This window comes from Rhinopithecus roxellana, chromosome 6 (genome assembly GCF_007565055.1).
Source record: "Rhinopithecus roxellana isolate Shanxi Qingling chromosome 6, ASM756505v1, whole genome shotgun sequence".
NCBI lineage: Eukaryota > Metazoa > Chordata > Mammalia > Primates > Cercopithecidae > Rhinopithecus > Rhinopithecus roxellana.
The window spans coordinates 6528851-6548926 of NC_044554.1; the positions used below are offsets into that span (position 1 = coordinate 6528851).

Consider the following 20076-nt stretch of genomic DNA (forward strand, 5'->3'; position numbering starts at 1 on the left):
ATCTTGTCAGAAAAAAAAAAGAATAAAGTGACTTACGTTATTTATTAATATTAATATTAACAGATAATCAATTACTATTAATCAATTAATAGCAATATTAATTAATTTTAATAATCATTTACTATTAACATTCTGGAGGCAGTGTCAATTGCCTGAAGAGGTAAGTCTATAGACAAGGTAAGTATGAGTATGGATGTGGGACTTGGGACTCAGCTGGACCTGGTAGGATTTGACAAATGACTTAGCTATAGGAGTGAGAAAAAAAAGAATCAATTAAACATGCTTCTAGAGATTTCCAAACTGAGTGACCAGGAGAATGGTGGTGTCATTATGTAATAAAAGGAGAACAGGCAAATAGCAAGTTTTGGGGGAGGAAAAAAATAAGTTCTGTTTTTAGGCATATTAAAGTGCGGACTGGAAATCCAAATGGAAAAGTTTCATATGAGGAAATATAGATTTGGGGTTCAGAAGTGAGCCAGGATGAAAGCTATGGATGAACTCTATTAATGAATATTTACTCTGACTGCCTGCTCTGCACCAGCACTAACATTTAAGCCACAGGCATAACAGTGGTAGCTACATGGATGTGCATGCCCTGAACTGGGGATAAGATCTTGGGAAACATACGTATGCATATTTAAGAGAAAAGAGGGAAAAGAACCACTGGATGAGACTAAGCTAGATTGATGAGAAATAAGAGAATGATGCACCAAGATCAAGGGAGAATTTTTAAAGGAAGCCAAAGGGAAGTAGGTGTACAAGCTATTGAAATCCTTGAGAATCTTCCTAATTCTGTAGTTTCCTTCAGAATACGGATGAAAATGTTCAAAGAAGTGTCAAGTAGGAATCAAGCTCTTCAAAAAGAAAACTGGGAACACATACAAATCTTGTAAATGTCAAGAAACCAGTGAAATCTCAAAGAAAGTGGAAAAAGAAATATGGTTCTAGCATAAAATCTGCTACTGTAACTTTCAGTGAATCATTTAAACTCTATATACCTCCAGCCACTCACATAGAAAACAGAGTTTTGTTTGTTTGTTTAAAATGAGGTTTGGGGAAAAATAACAATATGAACTTAGGAGTATAGGGGGGACTAGGAAGGATGTTTACACGTACGACACAGTTTCTGCCCTGAAGTTACAAAGTCATTTTGAACTAAGAGCAAACCATACAAAGGTACTTAAACTATATACCTTTTACTTAGAGTTCCACATGAAAGAATAAATACTGAAGAACAATACATATGCAAATCATCATTAATGCAAATCAAGTCAGCAAATGCCCTACTAATACTCTAGTTTGAGGGTTCTTCCTCGTGGACTTGAGTTGAGATCCTCAAGTTGAGATTCTCAAGATCCTCAATTCAAGGTCCTTGAGTTGAAATATTGAGCTGGGGTCACTCAAACACTGACTACATTATACATCCATTATCATAAAGAAGTTTGATTAGTTTAAATTACATGTTTTAGAAACTAGACTGAAATTCTCATTGATAAAAAGTTGTTTGATAAAGTATAAGTAGTAGCAACATAAGGAAACCACCACCAAGCTGTGGTAGAGTGAGGGACTTCAAAACCCTCTGGCTGTATAATCTTCCTAGGATGAGTTCTTGCACACTATGGGTCAAGGGCATAAACATCTTCAAGAGCTCCAATGCATGATGAGAAAGCGCCTCTCAGAAATGGTATACCAGTTTACATTCTTAAAAGCAGCTGAAAAAGTACTTGTCTCTTAACATTCTTGCCACCATTTAGTATTATTATTTTCAAATCCTGTTAACTTGACAGAAGAAGAAAAAGTATCCTGTTACTTTTGTTTCATTTAATGATTTAGGCTTCTTTCTGGACATGCTTCTTACTGATTTGTAAAGTTCTTTCTATATAAAAGAGAGAGATCCTATAATCATTGCTAACACCCACAGAAGAATCACCCACACTAACCTCATGCTTCCATGCTAGGTAGCATAAAATTGTGATGAACTGGCTGATGGCAAATTCAGCCTGTCTTCCTGCTGCTTGGCAAGCCTTTTTTACTTTCTGTTGATCCTCTAATCAGAATTCCAGTGGCGGGCTATTGTAAACTGCCTCTGCTTTTCCTAAACTTCAATCCAAGCCTGCATCCCCTCCCTACACATACTTGTCAGACCATTAGCACCCAGGACAGAGAGATTCCCAGAGCCTAGAATAATAGTACCAGACACATGAGAGGCCAAATAATTACTATGCTGGCATGGCATGGCTTAAAAGGCATGTATCTAGAACATTTGGTTTGAAACTCTAGCTCTGCACCTCATTCACTATGTGTTCCTAGGCAAATTAAGCTTCCTATGCCACATTTTACTCATAAATAGAACGGCATTTAATAGCCACCTCACAGGGTGCTATGAAGCAAGAACCAAATACAAGGCATGGCTTGTGGCTGATCATCAGTCATTGTTAGCTTACTTCCAATCCCCAAGTTGGTCTGATCTTTCTCAGGGTTTGACAGCTTGAAATGGATTTATACACAGTTACATTTACTCTTTTCTTCATGCCACTGATGGGCAATGAGGGTACATTAATGGGTCTTTATTACTACAAAATCAAGTTTCTGGCACTGAAGGATTTCCACAATTTAGCTCCATTTTACCTCTTCAAATTTATCTCATACTACTCCCCATAAAAAATGTTCCACCTAAGCCAGAGTAGACTTTTACTCGATTTTTCTGAATACACCTTGAACATTTAGATGCATATGTGTCTGTCTTCCCTTCTCTACAACTCTCTTAACTATCCAAATCCTTCTCATTGTTAAGACACAGTATTATTACTGTTATTTTTATTGGCTAATATTTGTTAAGTGCCTTCTATGCGCCAGGTAGTGTTCTAAGTGTATTACATGTCACTTAATCTTCATAAGCCCGGCAAGATATTTTATCATTATCTCTACTACCAAGATAAGAATACATATTTATCTTTCTTCTCCAGACTGTACACTCTTGTATGATATGGACTATGCCTTGTACTCTTGTACTTCTTTGTACAGGCATCTACTTAAGCAGAAATTCAATGAACATGTATGGATTAATTGCTTTTTTATTCTTATTTTGCTTCTGTAAGCTGGCATAATGCTCACTTTTATTAAATGTATCACTTTATCAAACTGTAAAGTAAAAAAGGTAACTTAAATGCAGTATATGTAGGTATTTTTTTTTTTTTTTTTTTTTTTGAGACGGAGTCTGGCTTTGTCGCCCAGGCTGGAGTGCAGTGGCCGGATCTCAGCTCACTGCAAGCTCCGCCTCCCGGGTTTACGCCATTCTCCTGCCTCAGCCTCCCGAGTAGCTGGGATTACAGGCGCCCGCCACCTCGCCCGGCTAGTTTTTTGTATTTTTTAGTAGAGACGGGGTTTCACCGTGTTAGCCAGGATGGTCTCGATCTCCTGACCTCAGTGATCCACCTGTCTCGGCCTCCCAAAGTGCTGGGATTACAGGCTTGAGCCACCGCGCCTGGCCATGTAGGTATTTTTAGAGACCTAAGTCCATCTACAGACATATGGTAAAGATTCTGCATGCTAAAGAACAAGAATGGCTGAAGTAGTAGGGTTTGAGTTCTTATAAATAAATCCTTGATGGCTTTTGATCATTCTTAAGGCCATGGTTAGCAACAGTGAGAAAATTCATGTAAATTGAAAATTATGAATAAGTGCACACAAATAACATTCATAAGACATGATAGTACATTTACCCTTGTTTTGCATATTTCATAAGACACTGCTGTAAGGAGAGAAGAGAAACTCAGGAAGTCCCATTTCTTTACTGCTGTTGTTGTACAGGAAAAGCATAACTTTATCACCTTCCCATACTGAAAGAAAAAATCATTTGGGATGTCTACAAAATAAAACGTGCTTCCAGGGACTTTCTTAAATTATATGACTATGGTAAATAGTATTTATTTTTCTCCTAGATCTCTTGAGGATATAGCACAAATATTTAAATCATCTCTCTCTTATAACATATTTAGCCAAGTCCAAAGATACAAGAAAGATTTATGAGAAATCACTGAAGGAACAGCAAGTCAACCTCAAGTAATAGTCGAGATTAAATCACAAATGATGAGAACCCATGTGCTTTTAAACAAAATTAACAATTAAAAAAATTATTTTCTGATGAACTAATGCAAATAAAAATTTTTGGCTGGGCATGGTGGCTCACGCCCGTAATCCCAGCACTTTGGGAGGCTGAGGCGGGCAGATCACGAGGTCAGGAGATCGAGACCATCCTTGCTAACATGGTGAAATCCCGTTTCTACTGAAAATACAAAAAATTAGCCGGGCGTGGTGGTGGATGCCTGTAGTCCCAACTACTCGGGAGGCTGAGGCAGAAGAATGGCATGAGCCCATGAGGCGGAGCTTGCAGTGAGCCGAGATCGCGCCACCGCACTCCAGCCTGGGCAACATAGTGAGACTCCATCTCAAAAACAAATAAATAAAAAATAAATAAATAAATAAATAAAATAAAATAAAAATTTTCATGCTTGTATGTGCTATCATCTTTTTTAAAGGTTAAAGATGCTGAGGTTTTCAAATGCTTATGGTTAAGGCTGAAAACCAGAAAGGCTACTATGTAGATTAAACCATATGCTTAATTCATAAAGGGAAATTAAAAAAATGTTAGTGCATAGCACATTCCAGTGAAGGGGAGAAAAAAAGGTTAATCAATTCAACTCAATTTTAGCTGAGGGCATTTTTCCACGACTACTGAACCCTAGCATGTGTCAGGCAGCTAAAATTACACTAAAATGTGTAAGTTCTGTTGTTATTTTAGAGATAATCCAGGAAGCAAAACAAAGCCAAAAATTCTCTCTGCATTTTCAACATAAAATGCTTTAATTTTCAGTCAAGTGTATATACTTTTTTCTGTTTTAAGACCTTTTTGTATTGTCTCCTCTTTTACCTATGTGTGAAAGTTTCCATAACAAAAAGTAAAAAAAAAAAAAAAAAAAGAAGAAAAATAAATATGATTTTATATGTATTTATATGTATTTTCAAGACACTATTCACCCTTTAAAAACAATTCTTACCAGTCTCTGCTTCTGAAGCTCTTCTCTAAGAATTCTATCTTCTGGTAAAACATCACATAACAAAAAATAATTCTCTTGTTCTTCTGTTGAGAGATCAGGAAAACAAATCAGAAAAAAGATATTTACCATTTTTTTCCCAGAAGGACTTATTTCTTAAAAAAATACAGATGTGTGTGTCTATTAGGATCTCTTTGGCAAAGAACTGTTTTAGCTTTATTCGAGTTAGGCAAAATAAACACATCAATTTAATTTTATCTATCATGAAAGTAAAAGCAATTCTAATATAAGACAGTAAGATTATTCCTTTGAATTTTTATACTGAAGGGAAGAGATGGTAGCCAGGATGTACACTTACCAAATGGAGCCGTGGAATTAATTCTTATCACACTGCAAAAATCTGTGATAGGCTGTTCAGTGAACCTTTTCCTCCAATATAAAATGTACCTTAGAACAATACAAAATAAGGAATGATGAGAAGATTCAATACACTATTTGCTTTAGAATGACAGGAATCTATAAGCACATTCAATTATCCCAAAGCATCAAATCAAATGTTAACTTAAAACAGCTTTTCTAGCAGTTTTTTGTGAATACAAAGGCAGTGGAGCATTATAGAAGTATCAAATAAAGATTTAATGAAAAGGAATTACCATGTAAGGGCATGAAAACAACTAAACTTTACTATCCCCAAATTCAATAAACAGACATATAGGAAAGTTAAAATGAAATATTTTTATGTGATAATGAATTTTTCTGAAATAGCATCTAAATTTATATGTCTTTAAAATGCAATAATGATTAAATAGGCTATGACACACACTCTGCAATAAAGAGAAAACTGAGTGGTTATCTTATATATCCAAAGAACAGAGGTCAGAAGAAGAATACAATAAGAAATCAGTCTAAAATCAATATCAATATAACATAAGATAGAAAAGTTCCATATGTCCACACTGAGTCTGACATGAGGCAAATTTAGACTTTGGAAAAATAGCCCAACTTACAATTCTTGTATCTAATGAGCAGAGTTAGAAGCAGCATACCAGCTAAATTAAAAACCAAAGCCTAACACCCAGACCTACATATGTGATGAAAGAGGGAGTAAGATGACAAGATTTAACAAGTGGTTCATCTTTCCATTTATCTAACAAGATTTATATTGGCAAATGCAGTCTTATTTATTGAATGGTACCAGGAAGAGAGTGTTATTTTCATAGAGAGAAAGGAAAAGGAAAGGTTGACTCTATAGCTCCCAATTTATCAGGTCACACAACTGAGGGATAAAACAAGTAACTTACACCAAAGAACCAAAAAAAAAAAAAAAAAAAAAAAAAAAAAAAAAAAAAGAAAAAGAAAAAAGAAAAAAAAAAGAAATGGGACTTATTGAAATAGATGAAGAATATGGAAAGAGTAGAAATGTGGACATTTTAAATGGCTTGACGTAGCACATCTAGGAATGTTCTCGATATAGTAGGTTCACAGTAAATGTTTTAAAGAAGTAGAGAATTTGAAGATTCCTGTAAAGTTCTCTAAGTAGTCCCCAATTCCCAATATTTTGTCTCCTTTTTATTATTAATTTTTTTCTTAACATTAATTTTCCAATACCATAGTGCTCTATGGAAAGGGCATTTGTGTATTAGAAGTCTGTGCTAGAGAGCAGTCTGGGAGAAAGAGAGAAACATGACATGAGCTGACATCAAATAAAAATACACTGAACGAATATAGAATATGTAAGAAAACAAAGTCAATGAATAGTGTATAAAAATAGAATCCCATGTTTAAGCTTTTCTTCTCCTGTACAACCATACTGTTAACTTTGATGGGTAAGGGGTGAACCCTTTTCTTATAAAACAGTGCTAACTTTTATTCTAAGAGACCTTAAAATGGCAATCTTAAGCTCCCATTGAGCCTTAAACCACAAATACATAAATGATGCACCCTAATCTTTGGCTAACTCACAGGCTTCCATATTAGAAATCTCAGAAGAAGGCAAGTGTATATCGGATCCATCACAGCAGATAAATAGAGAAAAAGTACCTACAAAAGGCTGGGACATTATTTCCTTAGCCATCCTGGGCCAGCTTCAACACCTTGTACTCCTCAGTCTCCTACATAGCTACTCCTAGTCTCTATCTTTCCATTCCTTACTAGTTGCTTTCCCCACCACCCCATGGTAGAGAGGAAAAAAGGGGAAAGAGAAGACAAGAGGAGGCTTAAGAGAATAAAAATGAAATTCCTAGTCCTTTTCTTATTCCCCCCTCAGCACATTTTCCATTACAAAGTGGTGACAGGGATGAAGGAACACAGTATAACCTGTATTAGAGATGCCAGGAAGAGAAGATGGATTATTCTTCTAAATTGAAATATAGACATCTATTTTCACGATTAATCAAATTTATACATGGTAGAACCAGGTGCTAAGATAACTGTCTTCAAAAGACAGGAAGGCCAAGTTCCCTCTGGAGGTTCCTTATGGCTATTGCTAGAATACACCAAGGAGAGGATCGTCAGTCCTGGTTGCCACTCCACTGAGGACTATCTGGATGGTATCCTCTAGACAAAATGGAGAATAGTGGTCAGTCCTATATAATTGGTTCCATTTTGGGTCTAGAGGCTGTTGTTGAAAGGCAGTGATAATTCCTTGAATACACAGACTACTTTACTTTGGAAAATGTTCACAGTCTTAAAAGTGTCTGTGTAAACCATGTGGAACAGATGACCAGGTAAGAGCTTGGATCCTCGTGAACAGACTGCTCTTTGAATTATTAAAGACTTTTTTTTTTTTTGAGGTAAGATCTGGCTCTATTGCCCAGGCTGGAATGCAATAGAGTGATCTCAGCTCTCTGCAACCTCTGCCTCCTGGGATCAAGACATCCTCCCACCTCAGCCTCCCCAGTAGCTGGGACTATAGGCACGCACCACGACACCCAACTAATTTTCCTTTTTGTAGAGATGGGGCTTTGCCATGTTGCCCAGGCGAGTCTTGAACTCATGAGCTCAAGCAATCTGCCCGCCTTGGCCTCCCAAAGTGCTGGGATTACAGGTGAGAGACACCGTGCCTGGCCAATGACTTTTTTTTTTTTTCTTAATGGACAATCAATACTGTTCCTTGCTTATCTGCACAGATCTTATGCTAGACGCAGTTTTGCTTTTTAAATTAAGACAGTGGTCAAAGTGTCATAGTTGATGTATTAATTACCACCCCAGAGGCAATGGTGAATAGAGAAGCAAGGACTTTGAATTCAAAGGTATGAACCTGAATTTAAAGTTATTTAATCTTTCTGAAACTCAGTTTATTCATGTGCAAAATAAATTGTTGATAATTAAATAGAATAATGCATGTAAAGCACATTGTCCAAAATTCTGGGTGTTTAATATATGACAATTATTACTATAAGAAAAAATAACATATTTAAATAAGACTAAGGTAGTGAAGAATTTATGTTTATCCCAGCGAAATAATGAAACACACAACAAAAACAATAACATTTTAGCAAACATTGGATGAAAAAGACAAAATAGTTATATTAATAGTGTCAGAGGGCACATATAGGTGGCTAAAGTGGTAGAAGAGAAGAATGATGATAGTGACAATAATGACAATTATTAGCAGCTACTATTTAATGAGTCCTTACTTGCCCAAGGTCAATTAAAATGTTAGAATTGAGATGTGAACTTTGTCTCTCTGACTCCAAGGCCAAACTCAGTCTTCTACAACACAGCTCCTCGAGTGTCATGTCGGGACAAATCAGTACAAGAAATGCAGAAAAGGGAAGGCAGGGACAGGAAAGAGCCCCTACAATTAAAGTTGTAATAGAGACTTGAAGCATTTTTTCCCCTCAGAGACCAATGAGGTCACGTAGAATGCTTTTCGACAAGGCAGAACCAGAAGTACAGAAATGAAGTCTGAAGAGAAAGAGAATATTTTCCCTTTCCGAAAGGCATACTACTTAACAGCAGCCCTCAGTCTGAACTGCTCCTAAATTGCTACCTAAAGGCTGAAAATTGACGCCAGCTGTTTGGGGCTGTTTTGGAATTGCTTAACTAGGTAGGAAAGGGAGCAGAGAAGTTCCACTACAGAGGTAACAGAAGCCTGATTCCAATAGTCAGTGGGTCTCAGTCTCCAAAAACTTCTATGTTTGAATACTGTCTCTTTGATGTCTGAAGAGAAGAATCACATGACATACTTATTTTCCATCAGAGTTTACTTCAAGGTGATATGCACAAGGGAAGAAATTACTGACATCAACGCCTTAAAATCACGGGGAGATTCTGTCTAGCAGAACCTCAGTTGCCCTCCTCAAATAGGAAGTGTTTCCCATGGGATAAAGCAGGTAATAGGTTGGTACAAGAGGAACAAAGTTGTCATTTGAGTGGTCTCTTCCTAACCAAAACTTGGGTGACAACAACATCAGAAAAAAAAAAATCTGTTACAAAGTCAAATATAACCATAAACCACCATACAACTTAAAATTAGGCATCATATCTTACTGTGGTATACTATAGACATCAACAACATATATTTTGACCTACGTCTAAATTTGAGTAAAGAAACATCCTAGTCATTAAACACATAATAGTGGTTTTTAAGCTTATAATTAAGAGGTGTCAATATATACGTTTCCTTTCGGATGGTATGGGCATTCAGATAAATTGTAATCAACTGAGTGATAGCATAAAGATAGCAGATCTTCAGTGCATGCTTCTTGTGGCATTTTTTTCCCACTCACTAGAACATATTGTTCAAATTTAAGAGATCACTTAGTACTTCTCTTCTGTATTTTTCCTACTTCTCTAGTTTACTGAAAGCTACAATTGCAGCTACTCAATATATAAAGGCCACTAAGAAATAACATGTGGTAGGAACTCTATTTGGATGAGTTATCAAAGTATTTCACACTTCATTAAAAATCCATAAAAATAATTACTAGGCCATCAGCAAATACTTTTTTCTTCCAAAGGAACTTCAAATCACATCTCATGGAATTGTCTCACAAAAAATTCTGTTGCAATAGCTTGCCTGCCCAGCCCCACTGTAATTGGTATGGTTATTGACATAGGCATAAAGGTTTGAAATATGGTTGTTAATTAAGTAGCAGTGAATGTGTGGAATTTAATATAAAAAGCATAAGAAATAAGAAGTTAACATTTATTTTCCAGAGCAATTTTATCTACTGAATAAAGCTAGCAAATAGCTCAGTATAAATAACTATGTTAAATGGACTCAATGGAAAGATTTTTATTTTTGTTTTTATTTCTAATGCCCCAGGAATTTTTATTGTTATTTAATAAATAAATATAGTATGAAAACTTACAGCTTACTTCTTGTAAACCACAAGGTAAGTCCATCTCTTATTATCACCTTTATTACTTACTGTACTCAGAAGTCACAATTCCTCTTGAGTTCTGAGTGAATGTGTTCATGCCAATTGAACCTCTCATGTTCCCTCCTCCCAACCCTGTATCTTATATCTTGTCTTCTAAAATTAGAAACAAGTTACATGATATTGAGAAGATTTCAACTTAATTTTGATTGTAACAATCAATACTTGGATTGTTTGGGAGAGGAATTTTTAGTTTCCTTAAGTAGTAGGAGGTTATTATCTAAAGAAGACTAGATATAGTCAAAGGTATTTAAAAGCAACAGAGTTTACTCAGATATATGCCTGATCAATTAGAATTAATCACATTTTTACTTGCTGAGAGTGCAAATTTTACTTAATTAGAAGGAGAGTTGACAAGGAAAATCTAGGTATCCATATTTCAAATACATGTTAATGATATGCTTTAGAAAGTACTTATATCAGATATGCATCCTTTTCTTTTTAATTAAAGCATCCATTTTACTCTATATCTGCATTTAAAGCATGAATAATCCAACACTCAATTACTGACTCCTAAGTCCCGAGACCTAGTAAATAATTCAATTTTCCTGCCCACGTATGGATAATAGAACAATGACATTAGTAACAATGATACAAATAGACAGATTGATTAGTACAAATAGAGCTACTCAACTATGATACATAAGCACAATGGAGAATACAAACTCTGATTCAGACATTCCTCACATACTTCAGTGGCAGAGGAGAAAGAAAAATCTTAAACTATTCAATTACCACTGGTAGTTAATCACATTCTTCTGCAATTCCTGAAGGAAAATTTGTGTTTATATGATAAAAGGGAATAAAAGAATAGTTTCATGGCCAGGCACGATGGCTCACACCTGTAATCCCAATAGTTTGGGAGGGTGAGGTGGGTGGATTACTTCAGCCCAGGAGTTCTAGACCAGCCTGGGCAACATGGTGAAGCCACAAAAATTTAAAAACATAAAAAATTAGCCAGGGGTAGTGGTGCAGGCCTGTAGTCCCAGCTACTTGGGAGGCTGAGGTGGGAGGATTGCTTGAGCCAGGGAGGTGGAGGTTGTACTGAGCTGAGGTTGTGGCACTGCACTCCAGCCAGGACTCAAAAAGAAAAATAAAGATTTCGCATTAAAGAAAAGCTGACTAATAGAAGCCTTGGGAAAGAATAACCCATGTAGTATTTCTTTCAATGGTTGAGTATGAATTAGAAGATCTCTACCCTAAGAAGTGTCTCAAACAAAATCAACAGATCTAACTACATATAACTGGGTTGCATATATAACAAAGCTCCCAGAATACTCCGAGAATGAAGACATATACACACATATATTTTAATTGCGAATAAAGAATAACAAATGATAATGAGGAGCAGAGAGTATGTCCTATGAAAGCATGTAAGGAATCAGTTTATTTTACCAGTTGGCAACATATATCATTCAATTAACTCTCCTCCTATCTCTGCTCCCTGATAAGGCAACACCAAAATGTATTCAAAAATAGTAGTGCTGAGTCGATATAAGGCAACATACACAGAAGGCACACAGTAAATATTCAGTATTGGTGCTAGGCAGGGGGAAGAACATAAGGACAGAGATGAAGGCTAGAGAACAGTTATCATTACTTCTGTGGGTATGCTGGCTATCAACTTAAACCATCTTCCAAAAGTTTAGATTATGTAGAACCTTGAATGAAATTTTCTCAAAAGCTACATTTTACAAATGATAATTGGATTTTTAGATTAGCATGAATACAAACGGAAGACTCAAACGATAGTTGCAGAAAACTAAGATTTCAAATATACCCTTGGTATACAAATAAAATTTTGCATTTTATCTAATACTTATCAGGTACACATTATGTCTCAGGCACTAGCAGATGCTACACATACTCTTATTCTTCTTTTTCTTTCTTTTTTTTTTAAAGAAAGGCAGACTGCCACATGCAGCACCTCATTTGGATGTGTCTGGAATCTTGGAAGCTTGATTACCCTATGTTCTCCTACAAATGGACTTGAGAGCTTGTCTGGAGGTTCCAGCAGGGAAGCGCAGCTACTCGTGTACCTTGACCAAAGACTGGTCCTCTTGCAGCGGAGATGGTTGTCCTCTTTGAGAACACAGCTTTGAGAAGCATGAACACGGAGTGGTGAGGGAGGAAGGGGACAGCCACTTAGCCAGCCAGATCAGTCGAATCAACCCTAGCAATTAATGGGGTGACAGATGTCGCAGCCAGATCGCCCTCATATTCCATACTTTGTTTTATGTAATATTCAATAACCGTGAGGGCTGGTGTTACCCTCATTTTATAGATGAAAAAAACCAATGCTTAGAGTAGCTAGGCAGCTTGCAGGAAATCACAAGATTAGGAAGTGTGAAAGCCTGCACTCAACCCCAGGCTTGCCTACTTTCATAGTCAGCTCTTAATAATACAGCTTGCTGTTCTGCAAGACCTATCATGAGAAAGAAGTTGTTTGCTAGGAGTGTTTTATATGGCCTGGGAGAAACAGAGTTTAGATGCAGGGGTATTGAATGTCTGGGCTACTACAATGTTTTATGGGGAAATCAGGACAGAATACCTCAAAATGGGATGCTACCAGATACACCAAATTTAATGCTTTCAGTAACTGTATAGGGAAGGTATTTCTCTTGGACAACTACTTCCAGAAATTATAAATTGGGAAAAAAGGAATCAACCTCATCACAACACTTAAACTGAGATTTGTTTGGGCAGTATCCTTTCGACTTGAAAGGATCCAAGGATCCCATTCCCAAACACTGCCTTTTCCGTGTCCTGTTGCCAAGCCTATTCTGGAATTACTGGAAGGACCCACTCAGAGAATGTCTATGGCCTAAAACATGAGACATAATCTGGGAGACATCAATAAGATCTACAATGTCATGGAATGCTGCAAAGGGGGTATTATCTACTCTTTGGAAAGTTCATCTCTTTAGAGAAAATAAATTAGTGGCCGGGCGCAGTGGCTCAAGCCTGTAATCCCAGCACTTTGGGAGGCCGAGATGGGCGGATCACGAGGTCAGGAGATCGAGACCATCCTGGCTAACATGGTGAAACCCCGTCTCTACTAAAAAAAATACAAAAAAAAAAAAAAAAAAACCAGCCAGGCGAGGTGACGGATGCCTGTAGTCCCAGCTACTCAGGAGACTGAGGCAGGAGAATGGTGTAAACCCGGGAGGCAGAGCTTGCAGTGAGCCGAGATCTGGCCACTGCACTCCAGCCTGGGTGACAGAGCGAGATTCCGTCTCAAAAAAAAAAAAAAAAAATTAGTATGTGACATTCTCAAACTTACAGACTCAAGAAAAATAATGCAAAGATTTTTTTAAAGTCTAAGAAGTTGGCTGGGCACAGTGGCTCATGACTAATCCCAGCACTGTGGGAGGCCGAGGCGGGCAGATCACCTGAGCTCAAGAGTTCGAGACAGGCCTGGCCAACATGGTGAAACTCTATCTCTACTAAAAACACAAAAATTAGCTGGGCATGGTGGCAGGTGCCTGTAATCCCAGCTACTTGGGAGGCTGAGGCAGGAGAATCATTTGAACACGGGAGGCAGAGGTTGCAATGAGCTGAGATCGTGCCACTGCACTCTGGTCTGGGTGACAAGAGCGAAACTCTGTCTCAAAACAAAAACAAAAACAAAAACAAAAAAGTCTCAGAAGTACAAAAGAGTTGTAAAGTTCTTTTTTAAGTGTAAGGAGAAACCTAAAAATGAATATGAATTTTCATATTTGTATAGGAATTATTTTATATATAGATTATGCCACTCCTTTAATAAACAATACATTTAATTCTCTTTCTTAAGAGACAGGGTCTCATTCTGTCACCTAGTCTGGAGCGCAATGGTATAACCATAACTCACTGCAGCCTCGAACTCCCGGGTGCAAGCAGCCCTCCTGCCTCAACCTCCCAAGTAGCTGGAACTACAGGTGCATGCCATTGAGCCTAGCTAATTTAAAAAAATTTTTTTTAGAGCTGGCATCTTGAACTCCTGGTCTCAGGTGATCCTTCCACCTTGGCCTCCCAAAGTACTAGGATTACAGGCATGAGCCACCACACCTGGTCAAATTTAATTCTTTTAAGGACAAAAACAGAACTTACCTTTGGAAATCAGCAACCAACTTGATATCAGCTATGACAATCTTATGCTCAATAATCATATGCTTCAGAAGTTTGTCTTGTTCAGCCACAGGAAAATGTTCTTCACAGAAAATACAAGGCACAGATGGAGAACCTTCTAAAGTGGTGGTGCCACCTGGACTTTCTGGCAGGGAAAGCGGCTCCAGGATACAATCCTTACTGTCTGGAAGAGACCAAAAGAAAAAAAAAAAGAAAGAAAAGCTGAAACCAACTCTTCATATGGATGATTTCCCACCTCCTGCATTAAAAACATCCTAAAGATATTTACATGTCTCCAAAAGGAAAAATACATAGTGCTAGAGAGTAGGATACTTTATTATTATTTTAAACAGCGTTTGCAGCCCAGAGGCGGGGAGTATTGCAAAGCAGCTCAAACTCCTCATTTGCTTGCTTGAATAGGGGAAACCCATTTGTCAGGGCAGCTGTTCAAGACTTCTTCTTGGACACTGGCCAATGGCAGCAATTCCTGGGGTACTTGCAAGGGGGAAGGCTGCAACACTCTGGGTTAAGGTTCTAAGGCTCAATTGTGACCTACGGCTGAGAATCATCACACCAAGGGAAGTAAATGGTATACATTAAGGCTACAGATGATGCCAGGCCTGTCTTTTAAGCTGCTCCCGTCGCACCTGCAAACTCTTTCCTGTTTCTTGATTATTTGTCACAAAGAAGAACAAAGCTCTCACACTGGGTAGACACAGTATGTGCTGGGTGGCCCTCATGGCAATTTTCTATGTTGATTTATGTTTATCATTTGCCTATTATACAAGTATGTATTCAGGCTTCTGTGAACATAGATGACTGCTCAATCACTAGACATATGTGATGTGGTAAACATTTTTCCTGGCTATATTATTCCTCTTCCTAATATTATCTACAGTATCTTTAAGAGCTAAAGTGTGTAAAGTCTGTGTCTCTCATTTCAGGGCCTAAAACCACAGCCAGTTGTGACAGTAGCCCCCTTTAGTCTGCCAGAGTGGATGTCTAGACCTGTCACCTTATACAGGCTATTTAGTAGTTAGCAATCAGGAAACTGGGGTAAACAAACTAGGGTAAGGCCTCTGGCATTTGCAGAAGGGCAGGCAACCTTCAGAAAGAAAAGAACTTTCTTCAGAAAGAAAGACCCAAAAACTATGCCACAGACAAGTTTTTAGAATTAGGTTAATATTAGTTCTCCCATTAAAGTTTCCTATTCTTTTCTTTCTTTGTCTTCTTTTTAAAGGTATTCTTAATTTATGAATTAATTGAATCAGTCACTGGCACACTGGTGACCATGGCTTAAGAATTATGTCAGTATGGTGGCTCACGCCTATAATCCCAGCACTTTGGGAGGCAGAGGCGGGTGGATCACGAGGTCAAGAGATGGAGACCATCCTGGCCAGCATGGTGAAACCCCGTGTCTACTAAAAAAAATACAAAAATAAGCTGGGTGTGGTGGTGCACACCTGTAGTTCTAGCTACTCAGGAGGCTGAAGCAGGAGATCGCTTGAACCCAGGAGGTGGAGGTTTCAGTGAGCAGAGATCACGCCACTGCACTCCAGCCTGGTGACAGAGCAAGACTCTGTCTCAAAAACAAAAAACAAAAAACAAAAAAACAAAAAAAGGGATTATATGAGCAATGTAAGAGGGCAGCATTCATTCATTAACTCAACAAAAATCAACTGACTATCTACTGGGATGCTCAATGTTGTATGATATGGTCATTGCCACCAAGGTTAAACTGCTCATAGTCTGTTTGAAGGTACAAGTAAGTTAAAAATATAAAGAGATGGAGAATGTACAGGGTTTACAGGAGCAGGGGTTGGGGGGTCACTCAACTGAGGTGGAGAAGGAAGATGTCCCATAGAAGAGGGCTTCTAATACATCACTCAAACATACTCTAGTCACATTAAAGTATGCTAAATCAAACTGTTTGTCCTTGTTCACAAAATTAATATCAGAGAAGGTGAGAATACATAGGATATACATGACAGCAGGGAGACTATTTAAAATACATTAGCCCTTTAGAAGCACTATTAACAAAACCGGTGTTATCAATTACCATATTTATTAAATTAGGTAATGAAATCAAGGAGTTCTGGAATTTCTAGAGTTCTTCAGTTGTAGGTAATATTTTTTAGTAGTAGGTTAACTTTCGTAGGAATTTAAACTCAAATGTGAAAAACAGAATGGGGGAAAGAGAGATAAGTATTATACTTATGAAACTCTATGATAGTATTTTACATTCACTAGTATATAGCTACAAAAGGCAGCATATTCTAAATAAAGGTAATATTAGTAAATATTACCTGCCATGTAGGAAATAACAAGTACTATATTACATCCTTTCCACAAATTTAATTGAGATATATAGAAATTTATTGGTTTGACTGCTGAAAACAAGCCTATGGTATTTATAATCATCATCAACAGCACAACTAACATTTATCAGCTACTTGCTATTTGCAAATTACCTGCAAAGTGTGTTAGGACATTTTCCTAATTAATTCTAATTATCTTATTATCCAATCTTCCAGATGAGAGAATTAAGATTTAGAAAACTTAACTAAGTTTTCAAAGTCAAAATGTTAGTCAGTAGCCTAAACATTATGAGTTGAGCCTAAACTCAAACACTATGCTATTCTGCTCCCTGTACCAAATGGCATTTCTCCAACTCTGTTTCTTCTTTAGTATGTATGTTTGGTGCTGTGAATTTATATATATACATTTATAAGCTACTTTGTATTTATATGTACTCTGCCAATGTCCTCCAGTCTCCCTGATACCCCATAGTAATTCTTATACAAATCTCAATGGCCCACACTGTCTAAAAATCACTAGAGTACAGTTCATGTCCATAATTTTCCTTATTTTTTCCCAAGGCTTTATTGCAATCTCTCTATTATTCCTCTGTGGTTCATCTGTTTTTCCCTTTTGTATGTCTAATGCTCAGTTTATCTTTTTTCAAATTATTCCTAAGAGAATGGACCTAAATATTCACACATACCAGAACCAAACTGCCTGTGGTTACTGCAAAGGTCTAGAAACAAAATCATGAATATGCAAATTTCATGCATGAGAAACTTGTGGTTTGGGAGGTATTAAGTTGTCTTTCCCGGCTTGAGTTACTATGTAACAGAGTCTCACTCTGTTGCCCATGCTGGAATGCAGGGCATCCCAGCATTTTAGGAGGCTGAGGCGGGCAGATCACGAGGTCAGGAGTTTGAGACTACCCTGGCCAACACGGTGAAATCCCGTCTCTACTAAAAATACAAACATTAGCAGGACATGGTGGCGCAAGCCTGTAATCCCAGCTACTCAGGAGGCTGAGGCAGGAGAACTGCTTGAACCCAGGAGGTGGAGGTTGCAGTGAGCCGACATCATGCCATTGCACTCCAGCCTGGGTGACAGAGCAAGACTCCGTCTTCAAAGAAAGAAAAAAAGATAATAAAATAAGAATAAATAAAAAAAGAATCCAGTGGCCTGGAATAGCTGAAATAGCTATCGAATGGCTGGTATTTTATAAATATTTGCTGAATGAAGACATGAAAGAATAAATAATAGACCACAGGTACTCAGTTTCTAGGAAAGTCCTGTTTCAGGGAACACCTGTGGCTGTCTTTAGGGGAACTTTTTCTGCCTGATATTGAGGGTAGTCCAACTATATTTACAGCCAGATGTTTAGCGCTATGGGCCTTGGTGTAACAGGCCCACTAGTAAATAATAAGCAATGATGTAAAAATTACATTGAATTCTAAGATAACAATAAATATTGCTGAGAGTAATAAAAGTATGTTACATTTAATTTGAAAATTTTGAATTCTTTTTTCACTCTTCATGTAAGTATACTCCCTAGTAAGCAAGGAACAAGTGGCATTTGGAATTCAGAGTAAGTAATACCACTCTACCAGAGGATGTTTATGTGAGATAGACCTGAATCCTGAATACATTTTAGCTTAGAGAAGTGGTTTCCAAATTTGAGTTTTATCACCTGGAGAGCTTTTTTAAAAATACTGACTTCAAGACCTTACTGTAGACTTAGAAAAGGTAATTTTTACCAAGGAGTAGTCCCTAGACCACTGCCTGGAAATCAGTGGTTCAGAGGATGATCACACGAGGATTGTGTGAATATCTTGATCATGTAACAGTGTGGGTATTTTAAACCTAAGGATAAGTCCATAACTAGGTGACATGGCCTTGTTTCAAGGCTTATTTGATAGTCTATTCTGTCCAACAGAGAATCTCTAAATTACTAAGCAATGGACCAGCAAACATAATTCAGTAAGATTTGTCTGACAGATTACTTCCAGCTGTCACTGCAAGTGTCACATTTATATCTTACTCCATGTTAAAGACAATAGAAGCTGGGTGCAGTGGCTCATGCCTGTAATCCCAGCACTTTGGGAGGCCGAGGTGGGCGGATTACTTGAGGTCAGGAGTTCAAGACCAGCCCAGCCAACATGGTGAAACCCCGTCTCCACTACAAACACAAAAAAATTAGCCGGGCGTGGTGGTGGGCGCCTGCAGTCCCAGCTACTCGGGAAGCTGAGGCAGGAGAATCGCTTGAACCCAGGAAGCAGAAGTTGCAGTGAGCCGAGACTGTGTCACTGCACTCCAGTCTGGGTGACAGTGAGACTTGGCATCAAAAAAAAAAAAAAAAAAATCCAACAAAAACCAAAAGACAATAGATACAGAAATATATAATCCTCTGCCACAGGGACCTTGAACCCTAAAATACAAAAGGAAGTAAATCACTTCTATCCTATCTCCTTTTAGCAAAGAGGCAAACATTTTGGAAATTCTGCTTTGGTCCCAAATCCACTTTGCACATGTGTTACACATTAACAACAAATTATCTGCTCTAGTTCTCACTTTGAACAGCAACTCTGTTCAAATGAACTGTAAAAAACACCATTCCAAGGAAGTTGAATTTTTGAGGAGATTCTATGCTGATTACTAACATTTTTATTGATTCTGGGGAAGACCCTCAAAGTGTCAAATTATTATTCTAGGGAAGCGCTTCTCAAAGTTCTTCAGTGAGCACATAAATCACTTGGAGGTTTTGTTAAAATGCAGATCCTGATTCAGTAGGTGTAACGACCATGGAAATGCGCCATTCAAAGCTCCTGCTGCCATGAGCATAATTGACAAGAGGACCTCAGGTGTGGTGCCCTGAAATCCCATTTACACTGAAGCTAAGCCTCCCACAGGCTGCTCTGAGTCAATGAAAAGGGATTAATATCCAGCATACAGCTGACCCTCGAAAAACACGAATTTGAACTACGCACATCCACTTAGGAATTTATTTCAGTAGAAGTTTTTATCTAGTGTGCCCATCTCTCCTGCCTCCCCTTCCACCTTGTCCATATCTTCAGCCTCAGCCACCCCTGAAACAGCACAACCAATCCATCCTCCTCCTCAGCCTCCTCAAATTGGAAGACAATGAGGATGAAGACCTTTATGATGATGTACTTCCACTTCATGGGTAGTAAATATATTTTCTCTTCCTTATGTTTTAAAAAAATATTTCT

General features: G+C 37.8%; 1 protein-coding gene across 2 annotated transcripts in view; it reads right to left on the reverse strand.

The window, feature by feature from the left end:
- The window catches only part of ZNF277 (zinc finger protein 277), a 136945-nt gene that overhangs the window by 42493 nt on the left and 74376 nt on the right, over window positions 1–20076 (reverse strand). The window contains exons 2-4 of one of the 2 annotated variants that reach the window (XM_010382454.2): window positions 14531–14732; window positions 5413–5501; window positions 5058–5140 (exon numbers count right to left, since the gene is read on the reverse strand). In XM_010382454.2, the coding sequence (XP_010380756.1) occupies window positions 5058–5140; window positions 5413–5501; window positions 14531–14732 (374 nt within the window). The remainder of the gene's footprint in view (window positions 1–5057; window positions 5141–5412; window positions 5502–14530; window positions 14733–20076) is intronic. The other variant, XM_030933191.1, reaches the window with a different exon arrangement.